This window comes from Cyclopterus lumpus, chromosome 21 (genome assembly GCF_009769545.1).
Source record: "Cyclopterus lumpus isolate fCycLum1 chromosome 21, fCycLum1.pri, whole genome shotgun sequence".
Classification (NCBI taxonomy): Eukaryota; Metazoa; Chordata; class Actinopteri; order Perciformes; family Cyclopteridae; genus Cyclopterus; species Cyclopterus lumpus.
In genome coordinates this window covers 7,388,749-7,403,817 of record NC_046986.1, presented here as the reverse complement: position 1 = coordinate 7,403,817, position 15,069 = coordinate 7,388,749, and the positions used below count along the sequence as shown (strand labels likewise).

General features: G+C 44.7%; 1 protein-coding gene across 2 annotated transcripts in view; it reads left to right on the top strand.

Annotated features, from left to right (window-relative positions):
- Positions 1–15,069, top strand: part of mcf2lb (mcf.2 cell line derived transforming sequence-like b) — a 37,133-nt gene continuing 22,064 nt past the window's right edge. The window contains exon 1 of one of the 2 annotated variants that reach the window (XM_034561523.1): positions 1–79. In XM_034561523.1, the coding sequence (XP_034417414.1) occupies positions 1–79 (79 nt within the window). Of the gene's footprint in view, positions 80–5,038; positions 5,196–15,069 lie in introns of those variants that run through there. The other variant, XM_034561522.1, reaches the window with a different exon arrangement.

Below are 15,069 nucleotides of genomic sequence, written 5' to 3'. Positions count from 1 at the left end.
ATGATCCTGTGGATGAAGACAGAGGAGATGGCCCTGGGGGAGCTTCTGGAGAGACTGAGAACAGTCACTCAAGGCATAGGTGGGTGACAACAACACACTCAACAACAGCTAGAATCCCTGGTCATTGTATTCTTCATTGCAGGGAATTCTGAACTTTTGTCTGAAACATGATTATAGGTGAATTAGTTCTCTGTATTCAGCCACAATAAGTTACCAAATACAATTTGAAAATACAGCATCGTCATGAGCTACAAATCTTTATTTCTGCAGGAAACCGCACCAGGTTTAACAGACGCATGAACCTGCTGTTCATGCTGTCTGCCTCGAGCTAGGGTGGTGTTTGGCCATTAAGCTGTTCTTTTGTCACAAAACTTGCTTTTACAGTTTAAGCTTGGCGTGGAAAATGTGACATTGACTCATTTTAGTTTGCAGTGCGTGGCGTTGTGACAGGGATTGAAATTTTTGCAGTCAGTTCAGTTGTGAAAGGCAAAGCGTCCTTTGTTATAATTGTTTATTTAAATGTTTTAATTGTATTAAAACTCATTTGTAATCTCTACATTGAAATGTGCCAAAATATCTTCGGTTTCACATCGATATCAATGATGACATCTACTGCATAGACAGGTTGATACCCTGTACTGATTACTTACTTTAAGTAGTCTCATCACCTCTTAGATGTTATTGTCAGGGCTCTGCTATTGTGTTTTGTGCAAAGCTCAACTCTGTGGGTTTAGTCATGGCCTTTCATATTTGCTGCAGGGAAACATTTTATGTCTATCATTACGCAGTCATGGAAAAGAAGGCTATTTCTGAGCTTTGTTAAGTTGACACGGGAACCCTTTTCCAGACTGTAGAGGTGAGGTCCTGACATGCCTCCTGATTTATCACCACTAACTGTAGCACATAATTATCTCCTTAATCTAACAAATGCACCTAAAATGAATATTTCAGATCCTCGGTTCTTTTTTTGGATCCATTTATAGAGATTTCATTTAATCCGCATCCATGCCAGCACACCGTCATTCTCACACATTTGATGTGATGTTGGTCGGATTTAGAGAGGCCGCAGCTGCTCATTAAGTGACGTGTGGTATTCAGATTCTCTTTTTAGCTGTATTTGTATGTGCAACTACAGTGTGAATGCAGAGGGAAGAGGAATACTAGTGCATGTTTTTGTTTTTTAAATCCCCAATAATGCTGGGTCTCTTGCTAGAATCATGAATACAGCATCGTGGGCTTTGAGTAGCATCTCCTCCTTAGCACCAGAGATGTATGGCGGCAGTGAGTGAGTGGGCGGACTTGTGTGAGGAGGGGGCACGGCAATGTCAAAGATAGAGGAATAAAACGGAACAAACTACAGCTCTGAAAGAGAATTATGAGCTGCATGACTCCAGACATTCAACAAAAATATATATGTGTATGTATATATACATGTGTGTGTGTGTGTGTGTGTGTGTATATATATATATATATATATATATATATATATATATATATATATATATATATATATATAGTATGTATATATATGTGTGTGTGTGTGTGTATATATATATATATATATATATATATATGTATGTATGTGTGTGTGTGTATATATATATATGTATATGTGTGTGTGTGTGTGTGCAGGCATCAGGTGTGCAACATTATAGTAAACATTTGCAGACATTGCAATCGTTGGTAGCGTTTTGTTTGCAAGGAAATGTGCGAGAATGAGCCGTGGCAGGAAGAGGAGAGCCGTAATCGGCTCAGAGAGAACAGTAACACTGATCGCAGACGACAGCAGAGAGGAAGGGCGACCGAGGAAAAAGAAAGATTCAGAGAAACTCTGAGGAAACAAAGTCAATTGATGATGAAAAGGATTTATCGTTGTCTAATCTGGCGAACGGATAGCTTCCCCCTGCACTGTAAAGGAGGTGTCATGTTGTAAATTACTTCTCTGTCCCCCAGAGAACAAGTTGAAAACAGATCTTGTCGTTTGAATTGGATCATGGCGTCTAAACATGCAATATTCTCTGATAACGATTCAGGAAGATCTTTCTTCAGCCCACACACTGGCTGCTGATATTTTCTTTTTCTAATCAGTGGCAGCGATCCAATCCGTCCATCAGCGGTGTCATTCAGTCAGCAGTAAGTGGGCAGAGCTGTTTAACACAACTTATCTGTGCTCAGTTGATACCAAAATAATCCATGGAAGGGAGAAATGTGCCTTTCTTAATAATTTAATATACATAAATAACTTTGGGTTTGAACTGCTGGCCAGACAGAACCGCTTGCCCTATGAAAGAGTATAATACTGACCCTATGAAATGTATAATACTGACCCTTATAATACTGACCCTATGAAAGGTATAATACTGACTCTATGAAAGAGTATAATACTGACCCCATAAGTCATCATGATGCATTGTCTGGGATCCATGAATGTATGTACAAAAATATTTACCTGGATAAGTGGACGCTTCGACCTGCTGGTGGCGCCACAGGGAAAGTCAGAGGATCACCAATATCGGCCTGCTTCCTTCTCTTGGAACCATTAATACCTGTAAAAGATTTTATGGATATTTCAGTCTGGACCGAACTGGTGGACCAACCAACCGCCACCCATACAGCTATGAAAAAAACCAGTAGATCTTTAGTTAGTTAGCATATTCTACAATAATCATTGAAATGAAAATAATTGTTATTTGCAGCCCTAATGAAAAATGCCCCCCTCCTGGAGTCTGACTGGGCCTTTGACCTACTTCCAGTTGATTTAAAGAGACACTTCCAGTTCAGTGGGTAACATGTCTCAGCTTTTCCAGCAGGAATGTGTTCATCTGCTGCTCGGGGGGGGGAGATGTTTCATATATATCGCGCAGTAATAGTGACATGTATGTCGTGGTTGGTGTTTTTTGTGCATGCTGATTATGGTTTGTATGTATTCACACCTCCTTTTGCATGCATGTGAGAGTATGTGTGTATTTGCAGCTATAGACCAAAGCAGGAGCCGAGGTTTATGAAAGTATCTGAGCTCCTGGCAGCCCAGCTGTCTCATGACTTCGTTGTTGCTACTTGATCTCAGTTATTGGTTATTGATCAAATGCTCCCCTGAGGCATAGTTTTGGATTGAAAGCACACATCCAGGATGCTTGCTTATAAATCCGATACATGTAAGATAATGTGAGTGTCAGGTTACTTATGAGCTCAAGGTCAGGGGTTCAGCCCTTCTAGGTGAGCTGTGCTGTTTATCCATAAAGGCAGAGCAGGTGTATGGCCAGATGGATCCAGCAGGCCACTATTCATCTCCAGCTGGTCAGCAGCTAGGGAGAGTGCTGCCAGGATAGAGCAGTCTCAATGTATGTCATTGCATTTTAGTGTGGGTAGTTACAATGTATTTTCCACATGAAACTAAATATAATTTAATCTGTCTGCAGAGGAATTTGAAAGTCTTATTTTTAAATGCGAATGTCCTGCTTAAGATCATTATCTACTGTATGTTTATATTCGCCATAATCACATCTAGATAGAAATGATAGAAACAATGTGTTTATTGTGGTAATACTGGTGAATTAATCATGTCAGGTTAGCCACACTAATGGGTTGGCTCTCCGGGCGGCCACCACTTTGGTCCAGACTGAAATAGCTCAACAACTAAAGGCTGAATTTCCAGGAAATTGGGTATTGATGTTCATGGTTCCCAGAGGATGAATCTTACCGACTTTGGTGACCTTGATGTTTTTTTTTCTTCTCCTCTCTAGCGCCACCATGAGGTTGACATTATAGACACATTCCCAGACAATTTGGAGAGTCATGCCCAATCAAGAATGTGTGTCAACTCTAAGTGATCCACTGACCTTTCATGTAGCGCCATCATCGGATCATACATTAGATTTTTCCAGAACTTGTGTTTAGGACAAAATACCTAAAAGACTAATGTACTTACTTCTAAACTATTCTAAATCATTGCAACACACTCCTGAGATAGTGAACAAACGTTATACCTGCTAAACATCAGCATGTTGTTGTTGTTACTGTGAGCATGTTGTTACGCTGATGTTTAGCTCAAAACAAAAGTACAAAGCTGTAGGGTTGTTGTTGTTTTTATGATTCGTGGTGTTGATTTCAGCAGCGTTGGTTATTACCGGACAGGCAGACATATGAGCTTTGTGTGCTCGTGTATTTGTTTGTGTCCAAACAGGCAGCGATATGTGAGAAGGGCTACTACACATAACGTAACACACAGGAGGTGAGTGACATCGTAATGAGAAACCAGACCTGATTACCAGGGGAACGAGAGAAGAGTGGGGGAGACAGAGATGGAGGGGCTATGGGTAGATGGCTGATGCTGTGGGCCTCGTCCCTGCCGTCGGTGCCTCAGTGTGAGAGACGCAGTGCCTCTCATCGCTATTCTAAGCCTATAAACTGCATGCTGCTTTTTGCTCGCCAAACGCACACTACTAAAAGCCTGCCAGCAACCTCCTCCACTCTGCCATCAAAGAGGACCCTTTTTGCTCCTCCACCTCAGTAACCAACTCACTCTGAGAAAGTTTTAGTGTTTGGACTGTTTTGAATGTCCATGCTCTCCCGGTTCGCCAGGAATGCATGAAAGCATCAGGGGGAGCTAGAAAGAGGGAAAGAAAAGGCAGATTAGTTAAGGAGTGGAGGAATATAATTAGCCCGAGCAGCAGAAGGGGATTTGTGCTCCACCGGCTGCCCTCTGCCACAGCTCACCTCCAGCCTCCTCCCCTTCCTCGCTGGGAAATCTATATGCTACTCTGATTCCTCAACAGATGCACCTGCAACGAGGTACGCGTGTGCATTCAGCAGCTGCGTCTCGTGTACCTAGCCAATGCAGACAATCTCCTCAGAGGATGCATGTGAGATCACGTCGGCTCGATTCCGAGTGAACCGACACGTTACACCGAAGAAGGTCCTTCCCATGTCTGCATTTGGGGGCTGCGATTTCGAGTCTGTCCGAGCGCGCAGCGGAGCTTTGCAGGGGCAGCGAGGGGTCTCGCTGGATGACCGAGTGTGAGACCAGCAGACTGCTCTCATGTCTGTGCATGAGTTTCTGCGGGAGGGTGGTGAGGCGTCGTGCCGGATAGTGAACCGGCTCAGTCATCTGATCCAGAACCTGGACGTCTCTGGACTGGGCTCTCCTTTTGCTTTCAACCCTGCCAGCCGCAGGAGCTCCTGGAGAGACTCGGATGGTAAGACCAAAAGAGCAAAGGAGACTGTGTGTGTGTGTGTGTGTGTGTGTGAGAGATTGAGCACTGCGCATGCTTATGTGCAAGTTTCCAGTGTTCGTGTGTGTGTGTGTGTGTGTGTGTGTGTGTGTAGAGTTCTGCAGGGCATCACGCCCAGAGCCTCACACACAGTGTTTCCTGTGGGCTCCCTATGCCTCCCCACTGGGCTGTTTGTGTGTCTTTGTGTGTACAACCGCTTGTGAGAGTGCGTGACCGCGCAGTTTAAACAGCCACTTCACTTTCCAGCTTCCAGATCTTTGCAGCTGCACTGATATTTTTTTCTGTAACGGATTCTTCAACATATGCAGAAATTGCAGCGCACGGCAGGCACCATCCCAGCAGACGAGCTGGTGCAGAGGAGCTGCTGATTTTAAAGCTGCTGAGTTTTCAAGTTGCCCGTCAGCCAAATTGTTGCCACTTTTGAGACCGTGGCTTTTTTCCTCTGCATAGAAAAAAGGACTTTTGCTGGTCTCTCTAACACGCAAGGAGGAAGAGCATGGTGAGCAAAGCCAGGGGGAATGCTCCTCAATGGGATAGTGGGATACCGATGGTCCCGCTGAAGCCAAGTGAGTCAGGAGACATATGCATGGACGCTTTGTGTCTGTCTGTGTGGGTAGGATGCGTGTGTATTTTGCTAGGTCTGGAAAAATCTGACCAAAAATCTGATCTTCTGTCTGTGAGCTATTTTCCTAGAGTTTGCTGACACAACATATGTGAAAACTTGAGAAAATATCGTTCGTCTCTCCCAGAGGTTGTCCTCACAGATTTATGTTTGTTCTGTCCCTGGCTGAAGGTTACTTCATGCTCAAAGCCATTGCTGTGCGTGGCACTTATGGATTGCGAGTGTGTGTCTGCAGCTACAGTACAGTATGTGCATATTGTCTTTACCTCAAGCTGTGTAGTTTCAGGGTAAGTTTTCAGCTCTGTTAAAATCATTGGTACAAGAGAAGAACCATGTTGTGTTGTTGCTCTAGCCGAGGCCACTTAGCAACGATACTGTCAGAGAATCTGGGAGAGAATATTTGTGTGTGCTTGTAGGTCACAAATAAAAAAACATTGTTCCACCCTCGACTGATTCTCAAAATGATCTAAAAAGAAGCACAAATTAAACTTGGTTGTTTCCAAAGCAACCTTACTTAAAAAAATTTAAATAATCTATCATTCTGGAATTGACACTTGGAGGGTATTGCAAGTTCTACCGACTGCAAAGGGATGAACTTGTGACATTTTTTTTTAGTACACACATTCATCTTCCTCGTCAACACCCTGTGTCCTACATTACCCCCAATTAGAGCTGGGTGTCGGTACTCGTTACCTTTTCAGGTATAGAGCAAAATAACCCCCGCACCAAGTGTATCGAAACTTCTCCAGTCAAACGATACCTGCAATCAATCCTTTTGTGTGCACCGACCTAGAAAGAAAGAAAAAAAAACGTGTATAGTTTTGCTGGTAGCCAATCGCAGCAAGCGTTCTTCAATTTGAGGACAGCCAGCTTTGAACATGGTGATGCCTGAGCCCGAGGCTCGCAGCTAACGATGCTGACAGGTGCCAAGAGTGCTTAACTTGATGCTGGCGTCGTAATTTCTTAAAACATACCCAGCCCCACCCACAATACAAATAGTCAGCTGACTGAGAGTTCTGTCTGAGAGTCTGTGTATTGTGCTATTCGGTGTGGATGCACCGGTAAATGTAAGTGCTAGGGTTGTGACGATACCAAAATTATAACTTTGATACGATACCTGCCATAAATATCACGATACCCGATACTTACGATACCAGAATTCGATACAATACCACAAATATGATATGATACTGCTATATTTATCTATAATAGTAATAAATCAAACATCTGTATGGTTCCCTTTTTTACCAGCTTGTTCCTGTCCAGCTTTTTGAACACTTAACAAATGGCATTCATATTAGTATTAGCCTACAGCAAGATATTAATGAAAACTACAAGGTGCCATCACAGCATTGATTATGCACGACTATGTAGGCCTTTTGTCCATATCTGACCAGATGACTACATAGTTCCTTCCATACAGATGTGTGTTTGAGGTGATGCCATGTCTCCTGCCCTTGATGCCATTTCTTCTGCCCTTGATGCCATGTCTCCTGCCCTTGATGCCATGTCTCCTGCCCTTGATGCCATGTCTCCTGCCCTTGATGCCATGTCTCCTGCCCTTGATGCCATTTCTCCTGCCCTTGATGCCATTTCTCCTGCCCTTGATGCCATGTCTCCTGCCCTTGATGCCATGTCTCCTGCCCTTGATGCCATGTCTCCTGCCCTTGATGCCATGTCTCCTGCCCTTGATGCCATGTCTCCTGCCCTTGATGCCATGTCTCCTGCCCTTGATGCCATGTCTCCTGCCCTTGATGCCATGTCTCCTGCCCTTGATGCCATTTCTCCTGCCCTTGATGCCATGTCTCCTGCCCTTGATGCCATGTCTCCTGCCCTTGATGCCATTTCTCCTGCCCTTGATGCCATTTCTCCTGCCCTTGATGCCATGTCTCCTGCCCTTGATGCCATGTCTCCATGTCTCCTGCCCTTGATGCCATGTCTCCTGCCCTTGATGCCATGTCTCCTGCCCTTGATGCCATTTCTCCTGCCCTTGATGCCATTTCTCCTGCCCTTGATGCCATGTCTCCTGCCCTTGATGCCATGTCTCCTGCCCTTGATGCCATGTCTACATGTCTCCTGCCCTTGATGCCATGTCTCCATGTCTCCTGCCCTTGATGCCATGTCTCCATTTCTCCTGCCCTTGATGCCATGTCTCCTGCCCTTGATGCCATGTCTCCATGTCTCCTGCCCTTGATGCCATGTCTCCTGCCCTTGATGCCATGTCTCCATGTCTCCTGCCCTTGATGCCATGTCTCCATGTCTCCTGCCCTTGATGCCATGTCTCCTGCCCTTGATGCCATTTCTCCTGCCTTTGATGCCATGTCTCCATGTCTCCTGCCCTTGATGCCATGTCTCCTGCCCTTGATGCCATGTCTCCTGCCCTTGATGCCATGTCTCCATGTCTCCTGCCCTTGATGCCATGTCTCCTGCCCTTGATGCCATGTCTCCATGTCTCCTGCCCTTGATGCCATGTCTCCTGCCCTTGATGCCATGTCTCACTCGCTGTGTGTAGCAGCCCCGCCCCCCTTGCAGTCAATGCGTGCAGGCAGCATGACAGGGAGTGGAACAGTGAGTGCGCTCTGATCACGCGCTATTTTAATGAAGTTTCGATACAAAAAATATGCAAAACCGTATCTGTTTTAACATACGGGTTACGTACAAATGATGTTAAACATCGTATTCTTGCATTTTGTGTTCTGTCGAGTTAGAGGAAACGTATATCTGAAACACTAGTTGCTCTCTGAGTTGGTACTCGCTCATTGACTTCATGTGACTAAACACAATGACCAGTGTCTTTTTAAATGAGACTGAGACTGCAAGTTGAGTGTTCGGTCTCTTTGTTTGACCCTCTTGTTCACGTTGAGTTGTGCAGTTCTTTAACGTAATGGCTCTCGTGTTTACCTCCAAGGTTTACTGATAACCTCGTGCTTGCCCTTGGTCATAGAGCAAACGCAGACATTAACCACAACCACCCCCACACACACACACACACACATAGTTCCAGATGCAAGCTTACCCATGCGCACACATGCAGCCATACATGGACACACACTTAACGCAATCAACATCCCTTGCCCCAAACCTTTTAGCACACTGAACTTGTATTTGTAGATAATGGTTTAAATAGGAGAGAGTGGCGTCTATCAGCTTGTTTTTAGGTGAAATGTATCTTTTACGTACCTCATTGAAATGGAATCTAAATCGCCAAATTCTGTTAAACAGTGTCTCTCTTTGAGAAGTCTCATTAGAACTAAGTCTTTCAGTAAATATGTAAGAATGGGCTCTTTTATAAACAAGAATAGGGGCTTTGAATGGATACAGTCAGTGAATGGTTAAATGGGGATGCAGGCAGTGTTTGAATGGGCTGCGGGTCAGAATGGAGGCTTTGTACTTTTTTGCTCCACATCTCCCTTGATAAGGCAGACGAGGAGCGAGAGCTTAGTTGGCCTATAGGTAAATGAGCACTGGGGAAAGGACCTGGAGCTGCAGTTCCTCTATAACTGTCACGTAACATGGCATGCATAACCTTTTCCTGTTTCTCACAACTGGATGCCTTTTTTTAAAGATCCGTCTTAGTCACTCATTAGCAAGTTGGAGGCATTGCTATTCAACCAGGGGGGTGGGGGGGAAGGGTAGGGTAGGGTGCTACACTGCTGCTTTTGTCTACGGGGAAGGTAACCTGAGGTTGCAAGGGGAAGTCCCCACAGTCACTGAGTGACGTCCTGCAGGCTGTAGAGCACCTGCAGCCTCACAGAGAGCGAGAGGCCGAATGTGGAGTCTGAATGAGAGGGAATCTGTTGCAGTGATACCTTTTTTTTTTTTTTTTTTTTGCAAAGCTGCATGGAACAAGCGTTGCAGAAGAAGAGTGAACAAGACGTAGGCTGGTACAGCAGGATGGGCGGGGAGGAGACGGCAGATTCAGGCTTCTTGGTGGTGGAGGACGTTGAGGTAGAGTTAGACTCTGGGTTTTGCATCGATGTGGAGCTGAGTTCAGATGAACACCCGGATGGAGAGGAGCTGGACTGGTTTGCGAGTGCAGGACACACAGATTCTCTGTTCACTAGAAATGAGCGAAAAGAGGAAAGTCCGGGAGCAGTTGGAGGGAGTCGAACCTCAGGGGAAGGTGAGACGGAGGCGGATTTGGGGTCGATGGAGAATGGAGAGACTGAAGCAGAAAGGGGGGTAGAGATGGATGATCAAAATGAAGTGGTCAAAGAGGAGGAGATGAGGGCGTCGTTGGATGTGCGTTTGTGGCCAGTAGAGAAGAGTGGGGGTCATGTACGGATCTCTCTGGAGGAGGTGGAAAGATACTACCGATTTGCTCGCTGCTGCCACTGGCTGCGTGGTAGGTATCTTTCCCTTGTCTTTTTTTTTTTTTTTCCCATGCTGTATCTACCTTTATTTGTTTTTGGAGGGCAGTTTATCCCTTTTTATTACATGAAGCACACTCTGGTGCTGGTATGGTTCTGTACACAACATCTTCTCCCTGAAGACCTTTGCACTTTGACTTAGGTTTGAGAATACACAGCATTCGCTTGCTTTGTTGTCAGTGAAATCTTGAGTCAATTTGGCTGTGCAGTTTCATCCGATGTCTGTTTTTTAAACTTACATGTAGAAGAAGAACCAGTAAATCAGAGAAGCTCAGTGTGTATGTAGGATGTGGTATAGATAACATGTTGATAATGATCAAGAGGGATGCATTACTATATTTAGACAGGACCCAAGGTAAATGTATTTATGTCCCTTCACATGTTTGTGATGACCCACTACACAAGAGACTTCCACTGCGTTTGGTCGATTTTGATATATCTTTAGGAGCGATTCAGTTTTTTTTTTCAATAATTTGATTGCTGTTTTCCAACTTTTCCCGATCACAAACCATATCCTGATTTCTTTATGGTGCGATTACAGACCCAGTGGAGCAACACAGTTGTTGACCGTTGCCTTAAACATTGCCTTCTTCAACCCTAGTCCCACCCCTGATTTTATATGGACTCATCTGTCACTGCTGAGCCCTATTTAGTGCTTTACTTTGTTTTTGTCACTCCCCATCCCCCCCCCCCCCCCCTCCTTGACCATGACTGTAAGCCCCTAATTCCCACTTGCTGCCCCCGCTCTGTTGCTTTTTGGGTGTCCATTCTGTTCCATGCCCTTCCCCTCCTCCCCCCGACTCTCTGACCTGTCCAATACTGAGTACTGAACCGGATATGATCACGTTTTCACTCTTTATGGCCTACAGAATCAGAGTTTCAGGCTTCTGCTCTCGTCCTGTGTAATCTGTGTCAGTAGAAGCAGGCAGTCCAGGTGTGTGACTGTAACCCTCTAATGTTTGACTCGTCTGCCACAAACGTGAGCGTGAGTGGACACTAATCCCCATCGTTAAGCCTTTTAAAGAACATTAGAGCCGTGTGTGTGTGTGTGTGTGTGTGTGTGTGTGTGTGTGTGTGTGTGTGTGTGTGTGTGTGTGTGTGTGTGTGTGTGTGTGTGTGTGTGTGTGTGTGTGTGTGTGTGTGTGTGTGTGTGTGTGTGTGTGTGTGTGTGTGTGTGTGTGTGTGTGTGTGTGTGTGTGTGTGTGTGTGTGTGTGTGTGTGTGTGTGTGTGTGTGTGTGTGTGTGTTTTGTATCTGCCATATTGCATGCGTTGGTATCTTCTAATCATGTACCATGTGATAAGCAGTATGAGTAAAATAAACACAAACATTAATTTCCCTTCCTTTCGTTGGGAGGGTGAGGCCTGTGTGTTTGTCGATATTCTCCAGACTTTCATTTCATTTTTTAAACATCATTTGCTTCTACAGGATCCTTGTGACATCATCGATACTTTCTGATCGTAAAAGACACTGTGGTGCGGTTTCCGTGTTTGTTCTCTTTTACGAGACGTACAGTAGTAAGTCAAACTGGCTCATCCTCTCTTGACGGGCTGGAAACAATTGTGTAATACCGTCTAAGGTTTGACTGGACGTTTGGAAGGAAGTAACGTAGTTTAAAAAAAAAAGAGGAGGAGAGGCAGGACAGAAAGTGTAAAGAGTGTTAAAAAAAGAAAATAAAAGGGGCTTAAACTCAAACCTGGCATCTCACAGGAGTTTATTTTTTCTTCCCAGTAACAGAATAGCCTCCTTCTGGAGACCGAGTGCAGCTATTGCCGGCTTGCATGGGGGAGGTTGGGTTTTGATATGTGTGGGAGTTGCTTGGGGGGGGGGGGGGGGGGGGGGGGGGGGGGGGGGCATGGCTGGCGGAGTAAGTGATGCTGGGTCAGAAAGTGGAAACTGTTGGCGGTTTTCTGTGTGAACCTGATTCCATGCGGAGAGCGTGTGAGTGCCTGTAAGCGCTCTGCAGACGGCTAGGCGGTTGCAGCTTTGTGTCCCCGAGGCAGCGAGTGGCCATTGTTAACAGCACTGCTTTACCAAGTTGCAAACATCAAAGATATGGTCATGTGTCTCATTTTTACCTGCCTGGCTTCTGTTGCGGTGGCCTTTTGGTTCACACACCCATGCTTGAGGTTAAGTTGAAAGAAAAGAGGAATGTGAAACCGTCTCAAATAACGCCTGTAGATATCAGTCAGTTGTCCCTAATCAATATATGCGCCCTGCAGTGCCTTAGCTTCCACGCTCGATAACGTTTGTCCAGCCACAGGTAGGCTTTTAATTCATAATAGATGAACCTGTTTAACCTTCTGCCGTCTCACAAACAAGAGGAGGGCACAGGTTGCTGTTCCTGATGAGTGTAATCGAATAGCACCTAAAGGTTGTGATGGATTAACGCGGTTTTAATCCGTCTTAATTATCAGCCCGTGTATGATATGTACAATTTACTACACATTGTGTTCACGTGTGTGTCTTTGTATCACCGTCCGCCCCAGAGGTCTCCTGCTGTCGGGCAAGATTTAAAACGGAAGCTGTGGAGAAGTGACAAAGGTGTTGTGTTGGCACTGAGCTCCTTTTTCTCTCAGGGATCGTCTGTTCTTGTCTTCTCGCCGTGATATCGAGGACTTTATAAACACAAAGCTATCCCAGATCTATAATATTTGTTCACCAGTAACTCATTATCTACTTATCAGTTATTCATCAGCTGCTTATTGGTGATTCCTCCATCACAAGGTTCCTCACTTGTTTCTTCATAACTACTATTTGGGATGACATTTAGCTCTTGTTCCTATAAATGCACTTATTATAAATTGCTTTGGACAAAAGCGCCTGCCAAATTAAGGTAATTTAATAAGGTTGTCACGACACTTATGTTGGTACATGAACTTTGTTTAAAAATGTTGACAGCTTGATAGGAAAGCAATCTAAAATCGCATTGGTACGCTCTGTAAAATCCCAGTAATGTGAAAGATAATGTGCAGTCAATGGGCTTACACAGGTGAAAACACAGGTATGGTCCTTTTTTTTTTTTTTTAGTCCCCCTGCGCAGCGACAACCTTTTGATTGGTGTTGTTTTGACACAACACGCATGGCACCAGCTGGTCTCCCGAAGAAAAAGGTTTAAAGGGGGCAGGAGACTGAAAATGCCAGTCAAAGAAGACACATTTGAATGAATCCTGTCCTCAAACGTGTGAGTGTGAGTGTGTGTGTGTGTGTGTGTGTGTGTGTGTGCAAGCAAGCAGACAAGCACTAAACTTCAATGTACCCTACGGCCATTGATAGGTATTGCCAAACAAAGAGTTGACGGCAAGACTCGTTGGTTTAACAGATAAGTTGGAGGAGTGTCTGTGAAGAGACAGTCTGAATAAAGAGGGAATTGACATCCATGTGTTGTGATTATCCGAGATGAACTGAGCTCCAGTGAGTACAACGTTAGACTACGAAGTGTTTTGGGCCTGGGCAGGTATGGTGCCTCACAGAGTATGGTAAGAAAGTTGTTGGGGGCAAACCGTGTATGCCGACATTTAATTAATTTGACTCAAACTGTGTTTTTCTTGTAAATGTACTCTGAACATTTGATCCATAACGGTCATGAGCCTTTTTTTTTTTTTATTGAAAGACATTAACCCGTGTGGTTACTGCTACTCACTACGCGACAACGTGTTTTCCAGCCTGGGAATACCTGGTGATACTTTTGCGATTGGCCTAAAAAAAAAGAGCAAACAAAGTGAGAAAAGAGTCCAAATGGTTACTTTTGCCTGTTGTATGTTTGTAACCACGTTGACGGGCTAGTGTCGGGTCATTTTGGGGACGCTCACTCCCTGTATTCTCATGGCTTTTATGGTCATTTTCCCAGAAGCTGAGGTTTGATTGACATCCCGTGTGTGTGTGTGTGTGTGTGTGTGTGTGTGTGTGTGTGTGTGTGTGTGTGTGTGTGTGTTTCTCAGTGAGGAAAGTAAACGCGTATGGGTTATAGAGGGACGACGGTGGAACTAACAAGCCGGCATCATTGACCGCTGTGTAAAGTGTTCCAAATGGAGATCACAAGAGCAAGTCGGTCATCTTGGCATTGTTGCTGCGCCGGAGTCACGTTATTTTTAGGCCAGAAAATACAGCGGTCCGGACCTCGGTGACCTCAATGGTGGGCACAGCCCGAGCCGTGGAAGTGCTTTCATGTGAAAATAAAGAGAGACGCTGAAGAAATAGTTTTTCATGACTTGCATGTGGTCATTTTAGCTTTTTTAATGACAGACGACGACTACAGAGCCCCCCCGCAAAATTGCCTGGAACTAAATTTAAACTATCTTTTTCTTTTTTAAAACACGTGCCCAGTGACTTGAGCAGTGGTTTTTCAGGTTCTGATATTCAGCCGCCCTGAAGGAAGGCAATCTTAACACAAATATTTGCACATCCAAATAAATGCCTCAAGGATTGATACCGAAACCTACTTACCTGTCCGACAGCTTCTCACGGTAGTATCTGACCCCAATGTACCGGATTACTTTGGCTGTTTTTTAGTCAACGACATATAAAGTAAACAGCACAGACCTCCATGGATCTTTTGTCCCGTTGGGGACGGCTGCATGAATCCAAACGTCTTTGATTGAACGCTTTTATGTTTAAGGCTTGTGTAACCTGTACAGATGCAACATATGTAAACAGAGACCCACAATGCATAGCAGCAACATGATCATCCTGCAGCAAGTAACTGTACTCTTGCCAAATCTTCTGCATTGATCTGAATATACTCTATTTTTTCCCGCTTTGCACATTCGCTTTGCATATTCACTGTGACAATGTTCAACATGTGTGATGCTATTTTGATGATGTACGTGATGAGAGATATATATATA